Below are 22,414 nucleotides of genomic sequence, written 5' to 3'. Positions count from 1 at the left end.
TCGGTTCGAGCTACATGTGAGGAATAACATAAACACAAATATTATGCGGAGAAAAAACGTAATTTTTTTTTGGGAACAAGGTTAAATTTTCTGAGCTTTCCCACCGCTTTGTTAAATGTACTGTTTGTAACTTCTTAAACTTACACTCTTATGTGGCTCCGCTGTTCCAACACAAACTACACGGAAGCACAAAAAACGCAAAGTTAGATCTAGTGAAGCCCGTCTTACAAAACAGTTTCAACTCGTCCTGCTCCAGCCTCCCGACCGCGGCCAGAAGACATAGGGGAGACAATGCTGTGTCTGCTTCTCTGCCTGCTTGCCTTCACTCACACACCACGCTCATTCTCGCTCTTTCGCTCCACTCTCACGTGCATGCACGCACACTACACACTGCAGAAGAGTTAGTTTAGCTCTGAGAATATCTAGTTAATGTACAGTGGACGTTTGTGCAGAAGTAAAAGCTGCAGCTCCTCCAGACCAACAGAGGTTTCCCGTGTTGTTTTCTGCTGCTGAGTGAAGTGTCGGGGCTCCGGAGCGAGTTACGTCATCATCTCTGACCGGGTGCCGGTGTCTCCCCTGTTCCCTCCGGCCGCGGTCGGGAGGCTGAAGCAGGAAACACAGTATCAGCATGGATTCATGGAGAGACCTTCGTCTGGTCAGCTAACATTACTGCCAAGCAGGTGAAATATAGAGTGATATTGTGGTTTTAGCTGACGTGTGTCGCCTCACTGTGTTGATCAATGCTCGTTCAAGTCTATGTAGAGCGACGAGCAACAGGACGCTGACTTTCGTTGAATTAACGGCCACAGGTGTCGCGGTTAACGAGCAATTTCTGATTCTTACATAGAGTCCCTTTTAAGTTTCCATGAATATCAGTTTTTCACTCCTTCCAACTTTGTAAGGATTTCATAAAGCTTAAACTTCTTTCTTCCTACTTTGGCTATAAAGCAGTGCTGCAGGTTTCCTGTCCCAGTTTGAACAGAGCCACACTCTCTCCCGTCTCAACTCTCTCAATGACCAAGAGGAGAACACTGCAGGCTTTTTAACTGAGTTACCAGAAATCATGAAATATGTGAAAGCAGCTTGGTGTTGTCAGGAAAAAAAGGACCGAGACAGACAGGGTGACTCACCAGCTACAGACAGTCACGGAGGAACCGGGACAGACGTGTATACTGGCAGACTGACAGACACCGAGAGCCCAACACTGCTGCTGCATTGCAGAGTGAAGCTACAAATACTGTACACTGTATGTGTGTATGTGAGAGGGAGAAAGTGAGAGTTTGTATATGCTTACAGTGACACACCTTAATAAGCAAGTCACCTCCTCTGTGAGAGAGAGAGAGAGAGAGAGATATGTAAATAGGAAAGCAGGTTTGGTATATTATGCTGCTTGTGTGTGTGTGAGTGAGTGCTGAGTGGGTGGCTCATATTCAAATTTGTTTGATCCTTTGCCATCCCAGCTAATAAATAATAGGGGACCATTTCCTCTGGCAGCCAGCCAGCCATCTGCTCACTGTACACAGAGCACACACACACACACACACACACACACACACATATACAGAGAAATACACTACTGCTATAATTAAATTAAATAAATAAATAATGTCTGATCTGCTTACCACACACACACACATAGTAAGTAATGTTATTGATGGGGGCAGCATAAGCAACGTGTGCTATCACAGATCAGTGAGAGTGATCATCTTAAACTAGCATTTAGTAAACGGCAGCAGTTGAGACCTTAATTGACCCTTCGCTAAGTCCCGCCCCTCGAACGCAGAGGGGCCAATCATAGCGTGGCATCGGCCAGCTCTGACCACGGTCCGACAACTATACTATATGTGCTCTATAGTCTCTCATGCATTCGTTTCCTTTTTTGGTAACACGTCATTTTACAGGTCCACAAATGTCATGGTAATTAGGTGATAAATTTATCTCAAAATGTATCGAAAATTACTTTATTATAAACATTATTTAATGATTATATTTCACTAATTTATTTAATACATTTCCAGGAAAATAATACAAAGTTAATTGATATTTTTCATTTCCATGTCTACTCATAAATATATAATAATTAGCAAATAACTTATTTGAAATTTCTTTAAAAACTCCCTGAATCATTACATTAGCTTTAGGGCCCTATTTTAACGATTATATGCTATTTTAACATATTACTATTAAATATTGTTTATAATAAAATAATTTTCGATAAATGTTGAGGTTAATATTGGGGTAATTGGCAGTAATTTCTATAAACACAGGGCTCTGATCCAGGCGACCGCTGTCCGTTTGACCAAGTAGTTTGGTTGCCAAAACCTATTCTGAAATATTTACAGGACAGTGTTGTAGAAAATGCAGTGACTTGCAGGGATCCATGAATGAATAAAGTACCGACTTTTAATTGTGGATTATTACTATTATTTACAAATGAGTACTCGTTTTTAACCCTTTTCTGTCTAAAAAAAATATTAATTACATTTATAATGAAATTAAATAGACATTATGAAAGGCAAACTCTATGTAGAAAGAAAGGGCTGGCAGCAGCAGTAGAAACGTTGCGGGTGTGGACAACCCACGCGTGACATACGCAGTGGTTCAGCGAGGCAGCCGTTGTCACACACAGACACTCAGAGTGTGTGTGGTTAAGGCTAGGGTTTCATACAACCAAATGTTATCACCGAACCCGATGACACCTTGGCCAGCTCTACTTGTTGACAAAAACCATAAGATGCAGTTGAATGCTCTGAAAAAAAGCTAGAAAGTGGACCTTGAGTTGAGATTATTTTGTGAAAACAGCTCACACACAGACAGGCTCGCCCGACTTCCAGTCTTTATGCCAAGCTAGGCTAACCATGTCCCAAAATATTAAACTATTCCTTTAAGAATGATTTTCCGCATCACTATGCAGCATATATACAGCTGTATGTTTGTGTGTGTATCCAACAAAAACACCAACAAAGGAGTGGATTTTACATAAAGACACTTTATTAGCTTATACATACATCTCTGGTTATAATAATTAGATATATAATACCAAGAAGTCAAAAATAATAACTGTAGTTATATATTTATAAAACTAAGCAGATATACTACTCTTGACTTTTAAAAACATAAAGGTCTTTGATAATATATTATAGTTCTCATCTTGTTTCATCTGTCACCAAATCTAAAAAAAAAAAAAAAAAAAGGGGTGAAGAGGTTATAGAGTATGGATTCAGGATAAATGTATATGTGTGTATGTCTGTATGTGTATATTATTGTGAGCCACTGTGTGTGCACCAAGTAAAATGTCACATTTTCCACACACCCAAGCATCCAGTTTTATAAGGACAACACATCTTGATCGTTTCATCCGCTGGTGAAAAAATCCTGAAAATACTTTTAAAGAGAAAGTAAACATTCTGGGGATAAATTACCTCACATATATTTTAGTGAAGACAGACGTCCCCCTAATGCTAATCCTGCTGAAACCAAGCTTCCTGTCATGAAACATACCGGCCCTGGTGGATCTCTAATGGATGATTTTTAAACACATTTTCGACACAAACCTCAAGTCGTGTAAGTCATTTCTTGTTAAATCTTGACCTTGGATTTGGTGCAGTGAAATCTAATTTCCTCTGTGAAAGTTAAGCACAAAACACAGTTGCAAAGGTATTTGGGAGCATTTATTCATTAAATCTAAGAAGGCTCCACTAACCCACCCACAGTAAATAGAGCTTTAGTTCTGTCATAAACTCAAACTTCTAGTACTTTTTAGTAGGAGCACAAGACATACGAGCACATTTATGGGTTAGCTGAAGGTCGGGCTGAGTGGTTAATATCAACCTTTTCTCGCTCCAATCCGTCAAATTGGTCAGTACACCCTTTAGCGTTTGCAATGGACGCACCAGGCTTTCATCTAACTCCCCATCCGCATCATTGTTAAACAATTAGAGCAAATAACGTAGTATAAAGAGCGAAGAAGTCCGCATACTGTGGATGGGAGGTGAGGATCTATGAGTCAAACAAACACCCAGGAGACCGCTGTTCGTATCCCGTGTGAAAGTTGACGTTGACTTATTTTACTGTAGTTAGTAGAGTCCAGAAGATACGTAACAAACATACTTATTTTAACCCAAACCACGATCCTTTCCTTAGCCTTACCAAGTAGTTTTGTTGCGTAAGTAAACCTACGTTTGAAGTTTATTTTGAAAAGAGACTTTATGCATTTTAATTTTTTCCATTTATTCATATGTTAATAAAATGTATCAATTTATCAATGAAATGCTCTATTACTATTTACGTGACTCTCTTGGTCCTCCATATCTAAATACCTGGGAGTGTGGAAAATGACAAGCACACACACACGCACAGCACCATATATATGACTGAACGCTGACACAAGGTTTAGAGTACTCTAACACTGTCGGTATAGGAGCGGACCTTGACACAAAAGCTGAACGAGGAGCAGAAAATGAGTAAACCTTTCCTTCTCCCCTAAACAACAACATATTTAACCCCCCACCCCACCCCCATATATGTTCTCTCTGTAACCCCTTAACGTTACAGCACCCTGGGTAAATGCCTCATAACTACACAGGAACACACAGAAGCTATGCATACTTCAAAATATGGCAACTTCTCTGTCAGCTTATTTTCATCAATTGGAGGTAAATGCTCGCTGTGCTGGTAACTGCTGTGTCAAAGTCTATTAATTTGAATTAACTGCTGTGTTGTAACTCCAAACAGAAGCTATGCTCAAAGAAAACAATTGTTTGGTTTGACGGAGGTCTTCAAAGTATAATTGGTGCTTATTACAACCTGACTCTTAGTGTCATAGTTTTCATCATAATTTCTATCAGTAACAATAACATTGTACTCATCAAGTTAAGGGCTGCAACCAGTACTACAGAAATGAGTCCTAAAACACGGAAATGAGTTAGCATTTTAGCACTTCCGGTTCCCTCGTCTGGAAGTCAATGGGTTTTTTGAATGGGTTTTAGATGCCTGAAATAAGGACTGTGGTTAACACCAGCTGAAGAGATTTTAACGTTTTGTTCTACAATATAAAATACGTCAGTAAAATATCCCACTTGTGAATTTTTAAGCTTTTATGCGTCTTAAAAAAGGTGGTTGCTAACAAGTGGCTAAATGAGACTACTAAACGTCATCACACCGACACGTCCGCCTTTACAGCCTCGTTGTTTATACTCACGCTCTATTATCTGTCTATCTTGTCAAAATTATCTGACAATAATTTTCTCAATTAATCGTTTCGTCTGTAAAATGTCCAAATATTGCATTACAATTTCCCAAAGTCCAAGGACATAATGTCCTCAAATGTTTGGTTTTGTCCGACAGTTCAAAATCCAAAAGATCCTCTAGAAACCACAAAATATTCACATTTGTGAAGCTGAGAGCAAATAATTTTGGCATTCTCATAAAACAATTTGAAACTTTTAAAAGCAATGGTTTTGAAAAACCACATGTTTAGCAGCTGGAGACCATCATGGGTTGGCTCCGGTCAGCCCTGCTACCAATTGTGGGTCAGGGCAGTTTTCCCTTTTTCGTGGGAACAACGATATTAATGTATTGTGTGAACATAGTTGTCATGTGCAGTGAGGGATTTACTATACATCAGACCGGCACATACGGGTACGTCGCAAAAAGTCAAGGCCGCGCCCCCTTTTGGGGGAAAGAAAACTAAAAATCCCATAAACTTCAATGCAATCTGACGTATGTTTGGATTATAATTTTGACAAATTCGACACCATGCTGGTCTGGTCTATAGCTTGGAGCCATTAAGCAATTATATATTTTTTAGGACACGGCAGTGGAACAAATCGGAGATCAGCGTTTTTTGATTTATTGTTGGTGCAACCAACTACACAGTAACTCCTCGGCATAGCGTTATTACTGTTACCGTTTTTTTTAAAGTAGAAGTTTGGAGACGTGTTTCAACTTCTTCTGTTTACGCTGTTACCATCTACGAGGGACACAGGATTGTTTTCCCCCCAAAAGGGGGCGTGGTCATGCTATCCTACGCTGGCTGACCGGTCTGATGTATCGTCATTTGTGGTGCACTCACATTCAGTATAACCTCCAAAACTGTCTTGTTTGTGACCTGTCTGATAGTCTTACCTCTTGTGTTTCTTGCCCTGTTGGACTGTTTTTAGCGAGTGTTCCTAGATCTCAGCAATGACTTTAATGAGTACAATGCTAGGCTACGAAAACAAGACCAAGGTTGTAATAAAAACAGAATTATCTTTTGAATAACTCCTCTTTTAGTTAAAAAAAGACTCGGTAACTTCTTGTGCTTTAATTCCTGGTCCACAATGACTTTGTAAAAGAAGTTACCATGTTGGGCATTAAGTTTTAAAATAATCACTGGCACGTGACTGTGAAGAGAAAGGGGCTGTAACCTCCAGTGTTACTCTTCTGTGTACGGGTGCTTTCATCCAGACGGCCTCTGGCTTTCCAAAGAGGTAGGACTATTTTGTTGGCAACACAAAGATTCTCAGCTGTCTTATTTATTTTTCCTCTCTTCATTTTGGCAACGCAGGGATGAGCCTCTGCCCGTCCGTCCGATCGATCAGTCTTTTCTGGTGGTCCACGGGAAATGCATAGCAGCAGCAGCAGCAGCAGCAGACAGGGCGGAGAGAGGTTTTCAAGTGTTTACAGTGTTTTGTCGCCTTGTTTCGCTCATCTGCTCCTTCGCCCTTACTGCTTGATTTTGAATTTCATGATCATTTCTCCATCCCGAGATCCACTCGTCCATCCATCCATCCATCCATCCATCCTGCTAATAACCCTCTTCTTCTGTCTCTGGGGTGTGTGTGTTGTCACAGCAGCATCTGATCAAGGGGCATGTCATGGTCAGGAGGCATCAAAGCTGAAAGACAAAAAGGAAATGGTGCAATTACTGCACATGGATGCATCTGTGTGTGTGTATGTGTGTGTGTGGAGCCTGTGCTCAGCAGAATGCAGGGATCCGTCCTCCTCCAGGTAAAGATGGAGGCTGATTTATTCACCCATTAAGAACTGCTTCATCATTAAATATTAACCCAGCGCCATCACTCACCCTGCGGCCAATGCATTAACGCAGGGGTCACACCAGGGTGACCTCTCATACTCAAACACGATTTGCCTTTTCCGATTTCCTGCAAGCCACCTTTACAAAAAACTGCTCCACTAGTCATGGCCATAGCTGATTGAGAACATAGGTTTTAATGTGATTTATGTTCAATTGTAGAATGTAAAGTACTCCTCAGCTTGTTAAAACTTCAAAATACCCAGAAACCACAGAGTACAATTGAACATAAACATTGACTAATTTAACCATAGTTTTATTGCATAACTTCCATACTTAACTAACAGTAGTTATGCTGTAAGTGTAGTTATTTTACGGAACAAATGTAGCCTACGTATTTGAACCCAAACCACGAACTTCCAAAATTCGGATAACGTGAGAGTACTCGTTTTTCGACAGTACGGCAGGTACCGTACCGGGGATCAGGGCTCGAGACTAACGGCAGAAATCGGCAAGAGAAGAGCAAGTCAGCTGTTAGCAACCGGTTGGCAGCTCAGTCCTGCTCAGCCAAATTAGAACGGCTAACGTACAGAGGTTGCATTGAGTTACATTATGATGCCTTCAAGCTCTGTTCAGTAAAAATTATTATTGGGCCATAAATTATAATATTATCATGATGTGTTCAAATGTAATCTTGTAAAACAAATTGTTTTTGGCGGATAATCAGGGATTAATAATACAATCACACCAAAAAAAAAGTATGCAAATGGTAATAAAGGAATGTATGTTGAAGAACATGGGATTTATTGTTTTGTTTTTTATCATGGTATCGAATTGGGTATCAAGAATTGTGGAATTTGGTGGATTCTGGTGAACATAGTGGAGAATTTAGCTGCTAGAGAGTCAGATATTTTCCTCACAAGTAGGTGGAGCCTAAAACAGAGCTAAAAGCGTGTGTCAATGTGACTCACCTGTCCCAAAGCTTTACACTCCTACAGGAGTTGGTGCAGCAACCAGCAGATATCAGAGCTGCGAAAGAAATCAAAAGAAATAATTAATAATCAAATCAATTCCAGCGCTCATTGTCAAATGTGTGAGTGAGTGTTTGTGTGTGACTTTCAACTGCAACTAACAACTATTTTGATAATCGATTAATTTGTAAATTTCTTATTTTATTACTGATTATTAATCATTGATATTTGAATATATTGAATACCTTCTGTCTGTTTTCTCTCCGTTTTGTGATGGAGCAATGTAGCCAGGCTTAGCTTTATCAAGCGTTAGTTTTGAAATAAATTAGTTTTATCAGGGGTAAGACTGCAACTAACAATTATTTTCATTATCGATTCATCTGCAGACTATTTTCTAGTCTTTAACTCCGTGCTAAAGATGCTAGCAGAGCAAACTAGCTTTTTTGCAGCCGGAGGAACATTCTCCACCATTATTACATATTTATATGGATCGGCACATGGATCGGTGAGCTCAGTCTGATAACCGTTACGTGAATTACATCATATCGGAGCCCAACGCCAATAGTGGATCGAATCGGTCCCATCTCTCTCTACTTTCAACCACTGCCAGTTTGCTGCTAGTTATTCCAGCCACGCTCAGTGAAAGGTGTATCTGCTCACTCGGAGCTGCTTCGCTGACTGTATGACACAGACACTTTTCTCTCTCTGTCAATCCACTTTGATTCCTGTCATGGATGGGCAGCCACTGGCACATTTCTTGTTACCCATCATCCTCTCCTGTCCTTTCTCTTTGTGACAGTTACCATAGATATGTCGGTCCGTCTGAATCTGTTCTGACTGCGAAACGTCTTTTTAAAATTCATATGCATTCATGTAAGAGAGAAGCGTCACAGTCGGGCCTTGATAGGCTACTATATGCAATAATGATTATATAGAAATGAGCTGTCAAAGAGAGAATGTGTATCTTATATGTTGACAAGGACAAATAGATGCTGGTTTTCCTCCCCTTTTTCCAGTTGTGACCCTTTCTGTATCTCAGACAGCTGAATGACGTGGCGGTTGGTAAGAACAGAGCCAGCCACGCCAAATATCGTCACTGTCTACCACACACATAATTACACTGATTAGTGGGAAAAGAGAATCTAAATTGCTGTTGAATTCTGCTCTGTTTCACTGCAAACAGGTCTTTAGTCGTAGCAACAGAAGGAGAGTGTTTGAGACAAAGATGTCAGCTCAGTTTGATGAGGCAAGGAGAAGATTTCTCATCATCTGACAAACAAACTGCTTGGTGTTTTACACATCAAACAAACACATATCTCTCTCACTGTCCATGTGCCGGAGATGAATGTTGATTGGATTTATGCAGATTGGACAAAATTGTGATGCTTATGCTGTTTCTCAGCAGGAGTAGTTACCTTTTTGTCAGTGATATATTCAGGACTGTATTAATAAACACAACAGTGTTGATTCTTTCTGCAATAGACCTCTTTTCTGTTAGGAAACATGATGACGTATTTTGTGGGCGGAGCGTTAAGTGGAGGCAGAAAAATTCTCTGAACACGTATTTTTGGCTTGTTTTTTTAAACAATGACTGAAGAAAATACTAGTTTCTCTCAATATGTGCTGTCACTCTCCAGGATCACAAGTGTTAGTTGAGAAAGTTAACATTAACCAACGGGACCAGATTAGCCGACCCCTACGCCACTGGCAGACTACAGTCTACAGAGTAGTAGACGGCTGGCTAACGCCATCTCCGTGGTCAAATGGGCCGACGCTACAACTTTAGAGCACCCATATACTGACATTTATGTTAAATGCATTGAAACGGCCCCGATGGAGCTGACCATGGATGTATAAAGATAACGGAGCTGACTGGAGAACTAGAGACGGGCTTGGAGAAGTTAGAGGATGTATACACGTGTGACTATGTCTGGTTTTCAAAATAAGGTGTTAACAAAGGGAACTGTACATACAAAATACATTTATAGAAATAAGATTGATTGGATTATATTCACCAGAAGTATAAAACATTACATGTCCCTTATAAATTAAAAAGAAAATACAACTAATTTGTGAGGGAAATGTCGTTGCTGGAAAAGATTTAATAAATAATTCCTGACAATGACTGATATATTAGACTTCAGGACATCTCTGACTACATACATGCTGAAAATCAAACATTCTTTCTGTATTAATTTAGATATTTTCAAAAGTAAAAGTCCCTAAAAGTGTATGATTAAACTTTTTCCCATGGTATTATGTTAAAAAAGTAAAAATTTAAAAAACAAAATCGCAATAAATTGCAATATCGAATTGCAATACATATCAAATCGGCACCCAAGTATCATGATATTACCGAATCAGGAGATGGTGAATCGTCCCAGCCCTGGTGAATAGTGAAAATCACAGTGTTGGTGGAATATTCATATTCAACACACCCACATCAGCATGCAAATGGGAGACTCTGTTGAGTGAACACAGACTGCTGCTGCTGCGGCACGACAAGCGTTTCCATCAGTTTACCGCGGTGAAACTAGACGCCTGCTGTACGTGTTGGACAACCCCAAGTGAGCATGTGGCAGAGCAGCTGTGGAGAGGAAGAGAGGCTGACCACTGACTGTGGTCATTTATCAACCCTCAAACACAGCTTAACCAGGCAGCGTGTGCGTGTGCGTGTGCGTGTGCGTGTGCGTGTGTGTGTAGGTGATGAATATTGTAATTACAGAGGAAACACTGACTACGTTTACGTAATTTATGACAATATTCTGAATTTGATAGGGGACATGTTAACAGTATATTCTGTTTGGATATTCTGAATTAGGCCTTATTACAAATGGAGCATTTTCAGATTAAGACATGTGGGATATGCTGATATTATTCAGGTTTTAGGAGCATTGTTTGGACATGTATACAGCACATTCAGATTATGCGTCTCAGTTGGGGTTTTTACGGCCTCTTGCCTGTTTGCGGCCAGCTCTGTGCGTCATACACAAACCAACTAGCCGACAGTTTGCAGAGATGGATGCCCAGAAGAAAAGCCCACATTTCTGGTTAGAAGGAGAAACACACCTACTTTTAAACTTCATGATGTAAGTAAGTGATAATGTACAGCGAGCCGTTAATTGTTGTGAAAGAGTGCCCGACAGGGCGATGCTGCACCTCGACACAAAGCGAAGGGGTCTCTCATCGCCCTGAAGGGGATTCTTTCACAACAATGACCCGCTAGCTGTACATTATCCCGCTTATTATGCGGCTACTTACTTAAGAAATCAATATTTTGACACAAAAACGGTCCGCCAGAGTCTTACATCAGAGCTGCACCCATAGCAACGGTCTGTTATACATAGCACCGGTCTGTTATACACAGCAACGGTCTGTTATAAAGAAATTACAGACTGCAGAACGCCATGATTGACCAATCAGAATCAAGTATTCAATACAGCCGTGTAATAATGTGTAAACATCTTAGTAGGAATATTGTCTTTCTCGGAATAAGGGCAAAAACTGGAATATTTGATGCATGTAAACGTAGTCGTTGACAGTTCTTTGGATCGACCTGTGTTACTCCACCTCTCTCTCTCTCTCTCTCTCTCTCTGTTTCATACAGTCATTCTGCCCTCGTTCTCATGTTGACCTGCTTACGCCTCTGGTTGTGTCTCAGTGGTCCAGGCTGTCAGACACACACACACACACACACACACACACACACACACGCACACACACACACACACACACGCCTCTGGGTTGGTTCACAGCTGTGTGCTCTGCTTCGCTTCAATGCACCTCACTGTGTGTGTCAGAGAGAGTGATGGACGGAGGAAGGAAGGGATGGAGGAAGAGGAGAGTGTCTCAGGGAGAAACAGAGAGGAGGGAAGTGTGTGTGTGTGTGTGTGTGTTAGTTTTCAAGCATTTTATTCTGTAATTACATATTTTTTTCTGTTGAGGAAAGACGTAATAGAGACGCAGAGGATCTCTTTGAACGAGAGGACCGTCCACCATCAAAGGGCAGACGCACACAATAGGTGGTCGAGGGACGGAGCGGTGGCGGCGGCGTTTCTGAATTTAAAGTCTAATTTCTGTGCTGCTCAATCACAACCACCCACGCTGCTACACACTCACACGGACAAGGTGAATATGCTGCATCTATTTGAATACATAAAGAAGGCTTGGAGTCCACACCTGGACAATTGTACACGCTTCTACAAAGAGGTTTTTAAATAAGCGTTTGTGTACATGTGTGCTGGTCAGTGTACTAGAATATGAGCTGCATTAATATGCAAAATGTCCCAGTGTTGAAATAATAGGGGGGGAAAAAGGGCTTCAAAGCTGACTGGAGATGAATTGCCAGGGAAGCAGCTGTTGGCCTAGTTAGCAGGCCTGTCCTTAACACAGGACCTCTGATCACACACACACATTACAAAAGCTCACACACACACACACACACACACAGCCTGTACTTGAACACAAGCTGCCAGCTTCAGTTGAACTTTGCCAGAGACCTTTGCTGACCCCTCCCCGACCGCGTCGCCATCATGTGCTATTATGCATGTGTGTGCGTGTGTGCTTCCATTTGTTCATCTGGACCCGTGTGTGTGTGTGTGTGTGTGTCCCTGATTTCACTGTACTGTAATATCCCATAATCCACCAGGCCCTCGGGTCAACACTTAATGACTTTCCTGCCAAATATTCCAAGACTCCGCCACCTTCCTGACCCACTTCCTCATAAAAAAAGAGGCCCCATATTACATGTCATATATACAGTAACCCTGCAGCAGGCAAGAATTTGATGTAAAAATTCATTAGTTCTAGTTCAGGCAACATCGTGAAATGTACGGCTACTGCTGGGAAATCTACTCCACCCCACAGGACGTGGCAAATCAATATGCAAAATACAAAAGCAAATAAACACTGATGAGCTAAATCTGTAATGGTACGTTCAAACACCAAGAGCGAAGCGATTACACACAATATCAATGCAAAGAGGCCAATAGACGCAAATTTGTGCCGAGCCATACTTGCCAACCCTCCTGATTTTCCCGGGAGACTCACGTTTTTCATCGCCCTCTCCCAGTTTCCTCCCGGGGTCACAATTCTCCCATATTTCTCCCGATTTATGAAAAATTTTCACTCTTTTTTTCCTTTTCGTTATCTGTTGCAGTATACTTACTACTTACTTACTATACTTGTTATTTTCACTCTTTTAAAGTCACCAGAATGCAGGAAACAAAATCTCTGAAAACTATTTTTTCTGGGGGAGGTTTTGAAATCCTTTAGCGCTGGTAGGAGACACATTGGGCTTTCCATTGACTACAATGCAAACCCATTTGCGGCAACAGTAAACACTCTGAGAAAATGCGCCGGGAGTTTGGTGACGTAGTTTAAAGAGTGAAAGAGACAGACAGGGCAGGTGGGAGTGGAGGTGGATGGGTCCAACAAACCCAAGGCTTTCATCCAGGAGACCGCTGTTCGTGTCCTGTGCGTCACGTTTCACTTTCACTTTACAATCAGCTGTTTGTTTGTGTCCCGTGTTCACAACGTTCAGTCACATTTTCACTGTACAAACGTAGTAATTTTAAGCCCAACCATGTTGTTTTTCCTAAACATAACTGAGTGGTTTTGTAACCTGAACCGAAGCAAGTGTTTTTGTTTAATTCACAACATTAAGCACACGTGTTTACCGCGACCAAAAAGTGGCGCCACGGGGTCTGACAAAGCATTAGTATGTGTCGAGTTGGGAAGAGAACGTGGATGATGCTGCTGAGAGCCTTGGCTTCTGGTCTCAGATGAAAAACCAGTCCCGACCTATTGAGTTTTTAGTTTGACGCAACATACACACACATGTACAGCCATAGAAGCAACACTGAGAGGCATCAAGAGGTGTAACACTAGCAGGTTGAACTGGCTCAAACAACAGCGCTATTTGAACCTTCACACCAAGTTGCTGACGTATGCATAACGGTACATTTCATGCTGGAGTTTGTGTAGCGGATGCTGAAATCCACAGGAGAATAGAATATACCTGAGCTCCTCTCTCTCTCTTTCTCTTATTAATCTGTCTTTCCTGAATATAAAGTCCTCCTGACAACCTGCTTTGCTATCTCTCTTTTCCCTTTATATGGTAGGTACTGCAAATAGGCTTGTTTGGATTGAGTTGCACTAAAGGTAAAAAAGTAACAGTGGAGCATAAACTACTGTAAACCACACACACACACACACAGTGAGCCTCTAGCAGGAAATTAGAGTGTCAACACTAGTTCAGCTCGGAGCAAACACCCACATACTGCATTCACTACACCTCTCTCTCTCTCTCTCTCTCTCTCTCTCTCTCTCTCTCTCTCTCTCTCTGCAATGATGCTACTGACAAATTAATTGTCCCTAGGTAATGTTCCCCTCCATTAGCAACAAAGCAACTGTGTTTCTGCAGGGTATCCACAAAAACAAACATACATACTTTATGCACAGCACCGCAGGCTGGATAGAGTAGTGAGCGATGATCAGGTGCAGAATAAATCTGTATCAGTCAGTGCCAAATATTAAACACACCTAACCATCTATGGACGTGTTTGGCAGCAGAAAGCACCTTTTTTGTCTTAAAAGAAAATCACTGTCATGCAGTTTATTCAAGATATTTGTACCCTTAAACACTTACAAAACCATCCCCCGTTATGTGGAGCAGTCTTTGCTCCAGCAGAGGTTACGTAACAGTGGATATTAAGACCTTTTATTTGAGTAAAAGTAGCAATACTACAGTGTAAAAATACTTTGTTGCTTTGTTACAAGTAAAAGTCCTGCATTTATTATGTATATATAAGTATGCAAGTATTAGCATCAAAGTATACTTAAATTATCAAACTTAAAAGTATTCATTATGCAGAATGATATATATTATATTATTGTACTATACTTTGTGATGCATTAATGTGTTCGTCACTGTAATATTGCAGCTGGTTAAGATGGAGCTAAGAGCTAGTACTTTATATACTACCTGGTAACTTAACCTGTGATAATACATCATAATATATTAGTTGTTTTTTTTTAATTTTCTATTAATAATCTGAATATGCAAAGTATCTAGTTATTAAAGCTGTCAAATACATTTAATGGAATAAAAAGTACAATATTTTCTTTTAAAAATGGAGTAGAAGTATAAAGTAACATAAAATGTACTCATATAGTACCTCATAATTGTAGTGAAGTACAGTACTTGAGTAAATGTACTTAGTTACAGTCCACTACTGGTCTCCATGCCTCACCTACAAGGAGAGCTGACTGACGTTTACAACAGGAAGTGGAAGGTGCGGTCACTGTTTCACAGCTCGGCCACGTCAGTAAGGCTCCCATCAGCCTCAGAACATATCCTGACGCGATGCAGCGTCTGATACCCTGGAGAAAACTACACTCACAACTCACAAACATACAGTGTGTACTACCTGTCACACTCTCTCTCTCTGAGGAGCTGCAGGCGGCTCACGGAGCAGATGCAGGTGTGTTTAACCCTTTGATGTCGAGGGAAAGACGGTTACATTGTGTTCCAGTACATCTTTATCCAAAGGAGAGCTCCTGATCACACCATCGGCCATGTCAACATAATCCACATACAATCCCATTCTGTCATTGTAATCAACCGACTTCCTTCCTCACAAGTAAACCAATCATGTGATTTTCCAGACTACTTCCTGGCATTCACACAGTCGGGGCTGATGTGTTAAAGCTTCATTAGGCAACAATTTTTTGCCATCATTTGGTAAAAATGTCATAATAACCTTTCAGCATATTGTAATTCAAGTGTTCTGAGTGTTTGTTACACCGCCATATTTCTACAGTAGCCCAGAACGGACAAACCAAACACCCTTAACTATTCCGGCTTGGGCCGGAGACGATAACGTTGACGATGCCGTCACCGCTGCTCTCTCTCTCTCTCTTGCTTCACCACTCACTTCCCACGTACACACACACTCTACGCACTCTACTCTTACGACAACTGGCTCTAGAGAGGGCCATTCACGTTTTCGCGACAATCACCGTATCTCTCCAACACGCTGCGTGATTCATGGGTCGGGTATTCACACCAGCTGTGTTTCTGCTGCTGCTGCTGCTGTTGTCAGCCCTTTCTTTCTACATAGAGTTTGCCTTTTAATGGCCATTTCGTTTCATTATAAATGTCATTTATATTTATTTTAGACAGAGAAAGGATAAGAAAGATGTGGTAATTTGTAAATAATAGTAATAATCCACAATTAAAACCCCGTACTATATTAATTCATGGAGCTCTGCCAGTCACTGCATCTTCTACAACACTGTCCTACTCATGTTAACAAATGAAGGAATTCCGTCCACAGAAAAAAATGCTTGAGGGCTTTTATTTTTAAATGAAAGTCCATCCATCCATCTTCAACCACTTATCCGGGGTCGGGTCGTGGGGGTAACAGCTCCAGCATGGGACCCCAAACTTCCCTTTCCCAGGCCACATTAACCGGCTCTGACGCGGGGGATCCCGAGGCGTTCCCAGGCCAGTGTGGAGATATAATCTCTCCACCTAGTCCTGGGTCTTCCCCGTGGTCTCCTCCCAGCTGGTCGTGCCTGGAACACCTCCCAAGGGAGGCGCCCAAGGGGCATCCTCACTAGATGCCCGAATCACCTCAGCTGGCTCCTTTCAACGGAAAGGAGCAGCAGCTCTACTCCGAGTCTCTCACGGATGACTGAGCTTCTCACCCTATCTCTAAGGGAGATGCCACCCACCACCAGGAAACCCATTTCAGCCGCTTGTACCCGCGATCTAGTTCTTCAAGTTGTAATCATCAACCTCACCGCTAGATACCGTCGGATCACATCATTCCTTCAAGAAAGAAAAAAAGTTTTCTGTTTATTGAGAGTTTTTTTACGGGGATAAATATGGTGGTATAGAATGGGCAAAAGAAGTTAAAAGGAAAGAAAGAGAGCAGCTTTTCAGATATTCTAGAGAGAGAGGAGGGAGGGATGTGCGTGCTTCAACCAGAGTTACTCACAGTGATCCTGAAAGACGCAGCGACCTTCAGCTCGGCACATAGCTGTTATGACACATCACCAAGGTAAATACTCAGTGTTCTTCACACACACACTCACACAGCCTGCGTCAGCCTGTCAACATGCGTCACACACATTGTTAGTCGTCCCACAGTCTATTCAGTTAGATTCAATCCAAAAGTCACAGTGGTGGAGTTAGACCACATATTCTCTCTCTGTTGGTGCGAAACAAGAAAGCTACTTCTGCCCACATACTGACACACACACACACACAATTTGATTTCCGGTTTTCTATTCAACACACACCAGTTGTCAGTAGCTGGGAACAGATTGTGGGGGCTTAACTGGCATCGAGGGTCATGAACGTCAGCTCCAACCCCCCCCCCAGGGAATTCAAACTGGGACAGGAGCCAGTGAACTCTCCCGTTGTTCTGCCCTGCTGGACCTTCATCCTACCAGACCACTGCTGAATGAGGGAACGCACGCCCACATGGTGCAGATGAGATGTTAGTTTAATGATGCCCGTGGGGAAATTTCATCATTGCAGCAGCAGATTTTAAGTTAAATTATGAAACCAACAAACTGAGACTAGATAGGAACGAACAAACAAAAGAAGAGAGCTGGATATTTTTAGAAACAGAGGCAGTGGAGACCGCCTTTACACTTTTACTTGCATTAAAATGTGTTTTGGGTGATGGGATTGCAATCGGATACTGCTTGACCACATTAAAGGAACCTTATGTAACTTTTTACATGTATTTTAATCATTTTGTGTGAACAGGTTGTAATCTAACCTAAACAATAAGACCTTCTGCGACTTTCTGGGTTTCCTCTATCAACCAGTAGACTGCTTTTAAGGTGAAGAACCCGAGCTGTTCTTTCTGGGAATATCCAACGGATGTGACGTCATGCATGCTTGTGAATGCGTCATTTTCGGCTCCAGTGTGCAACCATAGCTAACGTTCGGTTAGAAATGGAGTCCGCTGATATTAAAGACACTCGTGGACGGAGTGTCTGCTTTAAATTTGGTCCGACGGAAGTATAAAAGCGGTGATTGGGTCCTCCAAATCCAGCCAAAACAAAACTCCATTTTTCAGCCACATTTTGAGAAGCCTTTTGAATTAAGACGGGCCTTGTCAACACATTTATGACATATTCAGGCTTCAGAGGGTCCAGCCCCTGAATGAGACACAGCAATCTTGTTTTATGTTCGGCCGCGACAGCAACATCCAAAGATAGCCTCTTATCTTTCTGTCTGCCGTCGTTGTCTAGAGGATAAAATCATTGTCTGTCATTACAACACAATTTAGAGCAGTCATTTTTTATGACGGCGGGGGGACGGGCTGTCTCAGAGGCACTTCAAGAAATCTCCCATTGCTGCTGAATTAGGATCATTTGATTATTGAGTGATTTAGCTTATTGTGACCATCCTTTTCAGCCTGTTAAAGCCTTATTGATGGGGGCTCATCAGACAGATAAAAACCACATCGAGTCAGGAAGGTCAGCAGCAGAATCATCATATTGGCAATTATTTTTTATCTATTTCAGGGATTCTTCTCAATATTTTCAGACCACGTACCTCTAAATGATATGTACTCTGTAAGGCTACATGTAGTGAACCAATACAGTAAAACCTGAGCATAAAACAACAAATAGTTTGTGTGAAAGACAGAGGCTGCTGTGTTGTGGTGTCAGTGTCTCGGCGAGGATAGACACTAATGAGAAAGAAAGATGGAGCCTCCTGTTTCCGCTACAGTATGTTGCTTTCTAAGATTCAGTGAAACAGAAACATTGAGCACAAACTTGAGAACACTTCCACAGGACCAACTTTAAATCCAAGTTAAAAACTTTGTCCTGGGTGTCTTTAACTGACCCTTAAATACTCATCATGAACCATCTCGCCCTCCTATCCTGTATTCATGTCTCTGTTTATGTAATTCTAAATATTTCTGGTAGCTTTGTAAATATCTAATGTTAGCGGAAGGAAATATAAATACATTATGCAAATATAAACCAATCTGCTTTCATCCATCCACACGACATTCACAACACTTCCAAACGGAATGGGGCGGAGAGGCAAAAAACGCCATGACCGCGCCCTCTTATGAGACAGGAAGTGTATACCATTTCAAACCATTAGGCTCGTTCGAGATGAACTGCGCCTCGCCTGGAAAGTAGATGAGATCAGGCGGCGGCAGTTTAGCATGATGTGCTCATACATCACACTTACAAAAATGGCAAACTGCCTTCGAATCGTCCCCCACTTGAAGGAGAATCCAATCTTTAAGTCCTCTCTCTTCTTCCCAGTCTTTGTTGTACTTTTAGCCACATTTTGCCCACTTAGTACCTTGGCATTGTTTATTTTGGATTGCATGCATTTCATTGCATTTTTGCATCCATTTTTAGCTTGTAACTTGTAACTAAAGTTAAAGAAGTTGAACATTTTATTTCATTTCTGCAAAGACCGTGAATCCAATGTCAGTAAGGCTCATTTGAAGAGAACGGTGCTGCGTTTCTTTTGTTTTTCAGTGCTAACATGTTGAACCAGATCGGCATGATGTGCTCGTATATCACACTTACAAAAAAGGCAAACTGTCTTTGAATCTGAGTTGTGTACGAGTTGTGTATTTGAGCCCAAATATATAGCTACTCTTTAGAAACAAGACCAAAAAAACGCAACCTGCGACTAGCAATATTTGTAAGCAACTTTTCAGGAAGCCCAAAGTTGCTTATAATAAGTGACCTTGTCAACTTTGGCAGATGCATGCATATCCTCTGTAGTTCCCCTATTACCTCTTCTAACCACAAATCCCCCTTTAGTGAGAAACATTTATTTTTTGTGATTTTGGTGAACTGACCCTTGGAATCAGTTTGGAAAATTGTGCTCTCTCTACAGAAAATCGTCCTGTACATCCTGTGCCAACCTCTCAGTGACGGCTGTTTGTGGTAATAACGCTAATGTCTCCAACTTAATATGGAAATGACTCAGTAATGTCGACATTTTAAATACAAAAATACGTTTTTCTTAAGTGGTTCAAATGGTCACAAATGTGTTTGTGCTCAGGTTTATTTTAGTGACAGCCCCAAAAGCTGCAGGTATCCACGACTATGTGGCTTATGTTTATTAATAGCAGCAGCGGTGTAATATATTATGTGCTCCCTTGACAGAAACTAGATGACTCTCTGTGTGTGTGTGCGTGTGTCTGTGTGTGTGTGCTTTCAGCTCACCATGAAGATACTTTCTGCCTATGCACAGTAATGTGAGATTGGGCCAGCTGAGCCTGACAAAAACTGCTGTGTTTTCAATTGCACCTAGGGCACTGATTTAACGCACATACACACACACACACACACACACACATAGAAACACACACAGACACTGTAACATGCACACAAACATGCATGCAGGCCATCTGTTGCAGTCAACACCATACCTGACCCTTGTAAACAAACAATAGCGCACCAAGAATACATGCACTCAACACACACGTACCACACACACTTCCCTCTGTCCACACACATACACACACACACAGCCAAGAATTAATTAAGCAAGGTAATTTTGCAATTGTGCACAACGTGAGGGTACACCAAAGGTCTCGTGTCAGTCTCAAACTCACGTCGCGCTACATCAGTGAAACTGTGTGTGTGTGAACAGAAGCAGTTCATTTCTCTGGGACTTTACACTCAGTAGTTAAAGGTAATGAAGAGAGGCCGTCGTAGAGGATTCAGCCTGTTTAACTCTGGGTCCATTAGCAGATGAATGATGACAAAAGAGGCCTTTCTCATTTCCTAAATCGGCTGTCAAACTGATAGCGCCCGGGTGTGATGTAAGAGCCACAAATCCTCTTAGCCATTTGCTGCAATTTTAGATAGGAAAGGATGTAATGAAATAACCACATTTTCTGTTTAAATCGGGACCTTTTTGGTGACATTATATTACCTTCTGTCCTGGACTGAGAGGTATGCAGGCAGACAGACAGGAATCAAATCAGTGACAGAGACAGAAAGAGTAGGAAAATATATTAATGTATTGCTTCCAAAAGAGTGCTGCAGGAATGAGTCCTAAAACCTGGAAATGAGTTAGCATGTTTACCCTTCTGGTTCCCTCGTCTGGAAGTCAATGGGTTTTTAGTTAGATGCCTGAAATAAGGTCTGTGGTTAACACAAACTTAAGAGATTTAACGTGTTGTTCTATGATATAAATCAGTTAATATCCCACTCGTGAATTTTGAAGCCTTTACGTGTCTTAAAAAAGGGGGTTGCTAACAAGTGGCTAAATTAGACTACTAAATGTCATCATATAGTTCATCAATAGCCTAAGTTAGCTTTTTGCTTCTGGTGACTGCATCCACACTTCAAAAGTCATAAAAGTGGTGTTCACTTGTGGAGATTATTTTACGGAACAAAACGTGTTAGTATCATAAACGTTTGTTTGCCACAGAGTTTATAATCCAAAACCCAATGGAAAAAATCTCATTGGCTTTTGGTTGAAGGAACCAGGGTGATGCTAACTTGCTACAAAATATGTCATACCTGCAGCACTCTATAACTGGGCTTTCATAAGTGCAACCTTTTGTACGAATGTCCAGAGAAATTGTATTTAAATAGTAACCTATTTGAAAATTCTTTGGAATTACTTATTTACCTTATACTATACTATACTATATACCTTATACTTATACTTACTTATTTACCTAGAGGGAGGTGTGTGATAAGGACAGAAATAAAGGAGTGATGAAGTAGGTGAGCTATCCACACAAGAGCAGAAAAACTTATATAATAATCATGACAAAATATTAGGGCTGTCAAAGTTAACGCGATAACGCGTTAACGTAAATTTGTTTTAACGTCACTAATTTCTTTAACGCATTAACACTAGAGTTAAGATACTGACATTATATGCTAGAAAAACCTAATGAATCCATTGGTACCAACCATGTCATACTAGCTTGTTGTGAAGGAGGCAAAATAACGCTACAAAGTTATGCAAAATTTTGGCGAGGAAAAACTGGCATGACCATTTTCAAAGGGGTCCCTTGACCTCTGACCTCGAGATATGTGAATGTAAATGGGTTCTATGGGTACCCACGAGTCTCCCCTTTACAGACACGCTCACTTTATGATAATCACATGCAGTTTGGGGGCAAGTCATAGTCAAGACAGCACACTGACACACTGACAGCTGTTGTTGCCTGTTGGGCTGCAGTTTGCCATGTTATGATTTGAGCATATATTTATGCTAAATGCAGTACCTGTGAGGGTTTCTGGACAATATTTGTCATTGTTTTGTGTTGTTAAATGATGTCCAACAATAAATATATACATACATTACACATAAAGCAGCATATTTGCCCACTCCCATGTTGATAAGAGTATTAAATACTTGACAAATCTCCCTTTAAGCACACTGACACACGGATGG

The 22,414-nt window shown here is 41.2% G+C and overlaps 1 protein-coding gene and 1 long non-coding RNA gene across 3 annotated transcripts in view; one reads left to right on the top strand and one right to left on the bottom strand.

The window, feature by feature from the left end:
- Window positions 1-4,801: 4,801 nt before the first annotated feature.
- LOC119496184 lies at window positions 4,802-21,062 on the top strand. The gene is made up of 3 exons (XR_005208662.1): window positions 4,802-4,888; window positions 7,939-7,941; window positions 21,036-21,062. It is a non-coding gene; the product is annotated as an uncharacterized LOC119496184 (long non-coding RNA).
- Window positions 5,836-22,414, bottom strand: part of ccdc85a (coiled-coil domain containing 85A) — a 31,809-nt gene continuing 15,230 nt past the window's right edge. For both annotated transcript variants that reach the window (XR_005208661.1, XM_037783305.1), the window contains exons 3-4: window positions 7,987-8,044; window positions 5,836-6,877 (exon numbers count right to left, since the gene is read on the bottom strand). Coding sequence is in view for 1 of the 2 variants with exons in the window: in XM_037783305.1 (XP_037639233.1) it covers window positions 6,862-6,877; window positions 7,987-8,044 (74 nt within the window). In the remaining variant the exon portion in view is untranslated. The remainder of the gene's footprint in view (window positions 6,878-7,986; window positions 8,045-22,414) is intronic.

The sequence above is a fragment of the Sebastes umbrosus genome, chromosome 10 (assembly GCF_015220745.1).
Source record: "Sebastes umbrosus isolate fSebUmb1 chromosome 10, fSebUmb1.pri, whole genome shotgun sequence".
NCBI lineage: Eukaryota > Metazoa > Chordata > Actinopteri > Perciformes > Sebastidae > Sebastes > Sebastes umbrosus.
Note: the sequence above shows the minus strand (reverse complement) of the source record. Positions and strands in the feature narration are given on the sequence as shown.